This window comes from Poromitra crassiceps (assembly GCF_964638095.1).
Source record: "Poromitra crassiceps genome assembly, chromosome: 17".
NCBI lineage: Eukaryota > Metazoa > Chordata > Actinopteri > Beryciformes > Melamphaidae > Poromitra > Poromitra crassiceps.
The window spans coordinates 25,977,672-25,986,124 of record NC_139635.1 but is presented as its reverse complement, the minus strand read 5'-3'; the positions used below and the strand labels follow the sequence as shown (position 1 = coordinate 25,986,124).

The 8,453-nt window shown below is 44.8% G+C and overlaps 1 protein-coding gene across 1 annotated transcript in view; it reads right to left on the bottom strand.

Moving 5' to 3' along the window:
- The window catches only part of LOC310792122 (xenotropic and polytropic retrovirus receptor 1 homolog), a gene marked incomplete at both ends in the record, with an annotated part of 84,779 nt that overhangs the window by 13,650 nt on the left and 62,676 nt on the right, over positions 1-8,453 (bottom strand). The window contains 4 exons of the mRNA XM_083653837.1: positions 191-322; positions 2,388-2,537; positions 4,265-4,485; positions 6,318-6,419. Coding sequence (XP_083509963.1) covers positions 191-322; positions 2,388-2,537; positions 4,265-4,485; positions 6,318-6,419 — 605 coding nt within the window. The remainder of the gene's footprint in view (positions 1-190; positions 323-2,387; positions 2,538-4,264; positions 4,486-6,317; positions 6,420-8,453) is intronic.

The following is an 8,453-nucleotide window of genomic DNA, read 5'->3' as shown; positions in this document are numbered from 1 at the left end:
ACTGGCTCATTTGCTGTCATCATAAAACGATCAGGCTGCTTGTTTCCCTGTGCTTCTGCTGAAACATCGGCAACCTTCACAATAAAGTGCTGTCAGGCGCCATCATCTCCAAACCTTCACAATAAAGTGCTGTCAGGGGGAAGCCATCACCTCCAAAAAAAGACAGTGTTTGATCTTTCAGGAATCACACCATAAATGTGTGTGTGTGTGTGTGTGTGTGTGTGTGTGTTTCTCTGACCTGTGCAGCTCCCAAGGGGGGTACCCTCAGCCTCTTCATGGCCTTCTGCCTGTCACCCCCCTCCAACTCTGTTGTTACCAACGCCTGGAAGAGAGAGAGAGAGAGATTAAGTGAAAAGGTGTCAAATATGTGTGTGTAAACCACTATACATGTGTGCGTGTGTGTACCTCAGTCTCTATACATGTGTGTGTGTGTGTGTGTACCTCAGTCTCTATACATGTGTGTGTGTGTGTGTACCTCAGTCTCTATATGTGTGTGTGTACCTCAGTCTCTATACATGTGTGCGTGTGTGTACCTCAGTCTCTATACATGTGTGCGTGTGTGTACCTCAGTCTCTATACATGTGTGTGTACCTCAGTCTCTATACATGTGTGTGTGTGTGTGTGTGTGTGTGTGTGTGTGTACCTCAGTCTCTATACATGTGTGCGTGTGTGTACCTCAGTCTCTATACATGTGTGCGTGTGTGTGTACCTCAGTCTCTATACATGTGTGCGTGTGTGTACCTCAGTCTCTATACATGTGTGCGTGTGTGTACCTCAGTCTCTATACATGTGTGCGTGTGTGTACCTCAGTCTCTATACATGTGTGCATGTGTGTTACCTCAGTCTCTATACATGTGTGTGTGTGTGTACCTCAGTCTCTATACATGTGTGTGTGTGTACCTCAGTCTCTATACATGTGTGCGTGTGTGTACCTCAGTCTCTATACATGTGTGCATGTGTGTTACCTCAGTCTCTATACATGTGTGTGTGTGTGTACCTCAGTCTCTATACATGTGTGTGTGTGTACCTCAGTCTCTATACATGTGTGCGTGTGTGTACCTCAGTCTCTATACATGTGTGTGTGTACCTCAGTCTCTATACATGTGTGCGTGTGTGTACCTCAGTCTCTATACATGTGTGTGTACCTCAGTCTCTATACATGTGTGCGTGTGTGTACCTCAGTCTCTATACATGTGTGCGTGTGTGTACCTCAGTCTCTATACATGTGTGTGTGTGTGTACCTCAGTCTCTATACATGTGTGTGTGTGTGTACCTCAGTCTCTATACATGTGTGCATGTGTGTACCTCAGTCTCTATACATGTGTGTGTGTGTGTACCTCAGTTTCTATACATGTGTGTGTGTGTACCTCAGTCTCTATACATGTGTGCGTGTGTGTACCTCAGTCTCTATACATGTGTGCGTGTGTGTACCTCAGTCTCTATACATGTGTGCGTGTGTACCTCAGTCTCTATACATGTGTGTGTGTGTGTACCTCAGTCTCTATACATGTGTGTGTGTGTGTACCTCAGTCTCTATACATGTGTGCGTGTGTGTACCTCAGTCTCTATACATGTGTGCGTGTGTACCTCAGTCTCTATACATGTGTGCGTGTGTGTACCTCAGTCTCTATACATGTGTGCATGTGTGTACCTCAGTCTCTATACATGTGTGCGTGTGTACCTCAGTTTCTATACATGTGTGCGTGTGTGTACCTCAGTCTCTATACATGTGTGTGTGTACCTCAGTCTCTATACATGTGTGTGAGTGTGTACCTCAGTCTCTATACATGTGTGCGTGTGTGTACCTCAGTCTCTATACATGTGTGCGAGTGTGTACCTCAGTCTCTATACATGTGTGCGTGTGTGTACCTCAGTCTCTATACATGTGTGCGTGTGTGTACCTCAGTCTCTATACATGTGTGTGTACCTCAGTCTCTATACATGTGTGCGTGTGTGTACCTCAGTCTCTATACATGTGTGCGTGTGTGTACCTCAGTCTCTATACATGTGTGCGTGTGTGTACCTCAGTCTCTATACATGTGTGTGTGTACCTCAGTCTCTATACATGTGTGTGTGTGTGTACCTCAGTCTCTATACATGTGTGCGTGTGTGTACCTCAGTCTCTATACACGTGTGCGTGTGTGTACCTCAGTCTCTATACATGTGTGCGTGTGTGTACCTCAGTCTCTATACATGTGTGTGTGTGTGTGTGTGTTACCTCAGTCTCTATACATGCGTGCGTGTGTGTACCTCAGTCTCTATACATGTGTGTGTGTGTACCTCAGTCTCTATACATGCGTGCGTGTGTGTACGTACCTCAGTCTCTATACATGTGTGCGTGTGTGTTACCTCAGTCTCTATACATGTGTGTGTGTGTGTGTGTGTACCTCAGTCTCGGAGATGATCTGTGTGATTTTCTTGCAGGTGTAAAATGGAGCCACCTCGACGTGGGACACCCTCCAGTCGGCCCCCCTCGACGTCTCCAAGATCTTGTCATGCTTCTTCAGGATCTTCCTGAAGCCGGTGAAGTTCAGATTCTGAGAGAGAGAGAGAGGGGGGGAGAGAAAGAGAGTGAAACCCACGGTGTGGGTGTGTGTGTGTGCGTGTGCGTGTGTGTGTGTGTGTGTGTGTGTGTGTGTGTGTGTGTGTGTGTGTGTGTGTGTGTGTGTGCGTTTTAGGGGTTTTGCATGACTCCAAGTTGACTTTTCTATCAATAATGTTGAGTCAACGTGATCAGTCGTCATGTGGTGCATTGTTGGTACTAGGGGTGTCAAAAAATGATCGATTATAAGATGCATCGCGATGCGGACGTGCACGATTCTGCATCGATTCACAAATGTCAAAAATCGATTATTATTATTATTATCGAATAAAATATAATGGAAGTACATGCAGTTGCTTATTTGGATCATAATACAATGCAATTCCAAATGCACTTTTATTTTAAAAGTAGCCACACAGTGAGAAAAAAGAAAGTGAGAACAAATAAATCATGTATTGGGAAAAAAAGTGATGGATCGATTGAAGATGCATCGAGATGCATCGATAATCGTAATCGTAATCGAATCGAAGCCCTCTGAATCGTAATCGAATCGTAGCCCTCTGAATCGTAATCGAATCGTAGCCCTCTGAATCGTAATCGAATCGAATCGTGAGGCCAGTGAAGATTCACAGCCCTAGTTGGTACCATAATAATAAAAGTCTGTCTTGCTTAGTGAGTTGATGACGTATTAACAGTCATGTGAGGAATGTAAACACAATCAGAAAAATAACTTGGGGGGGGGGGGGGGGGGGAACTCTCTGGGCAAGTAATATGCACTTACAGTTTGATGTCCGGGCTGCACACACGTTCTGTCACTGTAATAATGTGTCCAGGTTGCACCTTCTCCATCTGTTGTTCACGTAAATAGTGAATCCCCCTGCCACTGCATTCTCTTTCATCATACTGATGCTCTCGCTGCAACTCCTCTCGCACAAACTGCTGCTAAACTCTGGATAGAAACCGTGTGTTTGTATGTTGTTAGCTCGTCCTCCCAGCTCCTGTATTTCAGTGATACTCAACTTGCCGCCCGCGGGCGGCCCCTGTGTGGCCCGCGATGGAATTGCATTTTTTTTTTTTTTACAGTGCACCTGAACGCAACATGCAAGATACCCGCTGAATAAGTGTCCAAATGTTCACGTCATTCTGGCCAATACTCCACTTCTGTTATAGCATTTCAGTCCGGAATATGGAATATCTTTCAATAATCTATGATTTAGCTGCTAAATTGTCAAATGCCGCCGTCTGCTCGCTACCCAGGCACTTATGTAATCCGCTACAGAAAAATCTATATTGTTTATTTATTAACTGGCCCCTGGCCTTCTATCATTTCACGAAAGTGGCCCCCGGGCAAAGCAAGTTGAGTATCCCTGCTGTATTTCCTCCTCTGCTCCTTGGGCATTTCTCAGGTCTCGTACCGCAACACACTCAGCTGATCTCCGTAGTAAACAACAGAGCCGCTCGCAACAATAAAAGTACTCGGACAGCGAGAAAAGTAAAAAATAAATAGATATAGAAAATAGTGAAAAGACAAAAGATGAAGAACAGGAAGTCTCCAGGCGGCTTGCCTCAAACCACGTGACGACTCATCGACGCATCCTGATAGGTGTCGACTTGTGGTAGTGACGTGTCAATGCAACCCCTAGTGTGTGTGTGTGTGTGTGTGTGTGTGTGTGTGTGCGTGCGTGCGTGTGTGTGTGTGTGTGCGCGCGGCCCTGTGCGCACCTGGTAGTTCTGCAGCAGTATCAGGCTGAGGTAGAACTCAGAGAAGGCGAGCTGCAGGTCCTTGATGTTCCTGTGTTTGCACCTCTCCTGCTGGGACAGGGCGAACACGGTCTTCCTCCTCCTCAGGCCGGCCTGGGCGGAGCTCTCCCTCTGGGCGTCCAGAGACGACTGCAGCTCGTTCTGCAGCGTGGCGAAGCGCCGCTGGGCCTCCGCCAGCTTCTCTGCAGGGGGCAGAGGGGGAGGGGTTAGCTTTAAAGTCGAACTGAACCTGTTCGTCACGTGCATAATGAGTCCGTTTCAGACTGAAAACATAGTTTGTCTAAGATGACAGGTTGAGAGGCGGGTCATAGTATCACGTCGATGATTTTATTTGACAATTCTGGGGACTGGATTGGGCTTTGGCCAATCCTGGCGTGTTCCGCCTCCAAATCGAGTGGGATTCAGTGTGTTGTGGCGCTCCCCTCGGGAAGAGCCTTTTGACGGGAGGAGTGGAGCTCAGCGACCCGCAGGCTGCCAGCTGCCTTCGTGTTGCTGAGCAGAGAGTGCAGCACGTCGGCCTGGAATCTCCGAAGTGCGACCCCTGACAACCATGCTCTCGGATGCGCGCGCCATTATCGCTGCTGTAACGATACGATATCCCTGGAATGCGCGTTTTAATGAGCCAGTTACATTTCTTTGCATTCTTAGAGATTATAGTTTTTGTTTTTTGTTCATGTTTCTAACAATTGGCCAAGTTAGTAGTTAGTTTATGGGATAGGAATTCTGCCAGATGACAGGCACTAGGTGCCATTTTCTACTTCATTTGGAAGAGAAAATTATCCTGAAATGAAGATTTGATTGACAGCTGCATGTTGTGATATGATTGGTTGAAATGGGGTAGAAATCTGATAGTACTAGGTGACATCAGGCAAACTGTACATTACTGTTATCAATGAAATATTGAAAAATAAACTTTTGATGTGAAAAAGTGTGAAAAACTAAAGAAATTACGGTAGATTGTTGTGATTTTGTTTGCATACATTAATAGGTGCACTGCATACCCAGGTATTTGAACTAAAAGAAAAGAAAAGTCATTTTTGGGTTCAGCTCGACTTTAAAGACACTGTGTTTCTGCCAGAAAATAAGCAAAACACACACGCGCGCATGCACACACTGCCAGAGAAATATTTGAATTTTGAAACTGTGAATATAATTCACAGTTACTCAATAGACCTTATTCGATAACCCCGGACGGCGCCATATTGTTGACAAACCGCAGCCGTAACGTAGTCTGGCCGAGCGTATAGCAACAGTTATGGCTTCGTCAAAGAGAAGTGATGAAAAAATAAGTTTGGTCGGAGGTGCGGACCCCCTATAAAAAACTGACAGAGTAAAGATAACTCATTATATTGCCAGGTATAACGTACCGGACATTTATAACTACCTTGTGAATTACAGTATTGGCATACACGTCTCAGGAGCTGAAGGCTTTCAAATCCCTTGAGTCTTATAACTATTTCATCTGTGGCAATTAGTCTGACATTTTTACTTTTGTGCCACCAACGACATCATCATCATCATCAAACATTGTCGTGACAGCAAAGGTAAATAACATTAACGTTAAATGTTTGTTTGATATGATCTGATGCTTGCTTGCATGTTAGCCCAATGTTTGCTACTAACGTTAGCCTCTAGTCTCTTTGTGGACAGTAGCTAGTAGCTAACACCCGGGCTTTTATCGCTGTTATTACTACAGCCGTGTATTATTACACAGCACACTATCGCTGTTGTGAAATTGCTCTGGACGGCATTAAATAGGCTAGTAAGTAACGTTGTCGAATAAGGGCTACACAGCTGATGATTTCATTTTCAAGTGAGACCAACACTTTCTATGGAAATAAAACAAACAATGTCCAAGTCTTGCTGGCTCCTGTACGTTCAAAACAGTGTGTTGTTGTTTTTTTTTGATCGTATTTTGACTAAACGATACACCACATTGATATACAATATATATGACTGTGTGTGTTTTTGTGGGTGTACACACAGCAACAGTATGACGTGTGGTCATCATTACCAGAGTAGAAAGTGTTGATCTTGGCCAGCTCCTTCTCACACGTCTGGAAGAACTTCTCCTCGAACTTGGCGTAGTACCTCTTCACCGTGTCGTCGTCTGTGACTGCGGGGCGAGGTCACATGTTCAGGCAGACAGACAGACAGAGAGACAGACAGACAGACAGACAGACAGACAGACAGACAGAGAGACAGACAGACAGACAGACAGACAGAGAGACAGACAGACAGAGAGACAGACAGACAGACACAGACAGACAGACAGACAGACAGACAGGCAGGCAGGCAGGCAGACAGACAGACAGACAGACAGACAGACAGAGAGACAGACAGACACAGACAGACAGACAGCACTTTAATAAGAGGTGGGAAGTAGACAGAGTGAAAGCTATGAGAGGCGAACAAGGGAAGTGGGCGGGGCATGGATTGATTTATGTAAGTGTGTGTGTATAAAAAAATGCCGTCCCTATGTTACCGTACAGCAAAGGCCTTCACTGCCCTCCTCTGACCAGCAGATGGCGCAGTGAGCCAGGACAGACCTGCGTTTGGTTTTCTTTCTGTGTGCACTTTACATTCAACCCTCCATCTTGTGGCTGATATCTGATGTGTATTAAAGGGGCGATATCAGCCTGATATATCTGTCGAACTGCAATAGACCCATTTCACAGCAACTGTTTAGAGGTGGTAAAGCAGGAAGTAAAGCAGGTGTTCCAGTGCCAGGGCCCTCATTAAAGGTATTGATTAGACCAGGGGTGGGCACAATTATTTTTCATGGGGGGCCACATGAGAAACCCAAATTGTTGCCGGGGGCCGAACAAATATTGTCATGCCGTAACCCAGGAACTTTGATGATAGAGAGGACCACAAAAAAATGTCCTCGCTACCAAAGGGCAAGATTTTGCTGAGGGTTGGGGACCGGTGCGAAAAAATTTGGGGCATTTGAAGTCAGGTTTAGAGGAATAACTCATTTTAAATTAACAGTTGTGATGTCATCATTCAGTCTTAAACACCAATATTTGATCCTTTTCTCACTCACTCCTATGTCACCACCTGCTCTCCCTGCAGGGCTTGACATTAACTTTTTTGACCACCTGCCAATATGGCTGCTAGATTTTAAAGTTACCAGCCAATTAGAATTTCCACTAGCCGAAATGTTTTTCTTGAAATAAACCAGAATAGGAGTGGGTTAATTTAAGCATAAGTATCAGTAAGTGGCCCGGGATTCTCAAAGCCTGTGTTGGGGGGCACACGAACAAAAATGCACTCTTGAAGCTAAAAAAAATCCAAAACCAACAAGTTAATTATTTACATTTTTACTTCAATGTAGAACAGTCATTTCTTACACATGAGATTACTTTTAGCCTTTTAGTCATGAATATTATTGAAAGATATTCCATACTCCAGACTGAAATGTTATAACAGAAGTGGAGTATTGGCCAGAATGACATGAACATTTGGACACTTATTCAGCGGGTAACTTGCATGTTGCGTTCAGGTGCACTGTAATTATTATTTTTTTTTTTGCAATTCCACCGCGGGCCACACAGGTGGCGCTCGCGAGCCGCATGTGGCCCGCGGGCCGCCAGTTGCCCAGGTCTGGATTAGACCCTGCATTACCATCTCAAACCGGTTGCTGTGAAATGGGCCTATAGAACTGCAGCGATTAGTCGATTAATTGATCGACAGAAAATGTATCACCAACTATTTTCTTTATAATCGATTAATCGTTTGACTAATTAAAAAAAAAAAAATCTTGTTCCAGCTTCTTAAACGTGAATATTTTCTGGTTTCTTTAGTTCTGTGACAGTGAACTGATCATCTTTGTGTTGTGGACTGTTTCTCAGGAATCGTCATCTTGGGCTTCGGGGGAAAAAAGTGACATTTTATAGACCAAACGCCCTAATGGATTCATCGAGAAAATAATCGACAGATTAATCAATAATGAAAACAATCGTTAGTTGCAGCCCTCTGAACTGAAACGATTCCTGCCTTTTTCCGACGACCACATGAACACACACACACACACACACACACACACACACACACACACACAGCAACGCTGCAGTCTTGATGAGCCGTTTTAGTTTGCATAACCGAGGAGGGGGCATTCTCTCAATCAGATAGACAGACACACACAGGT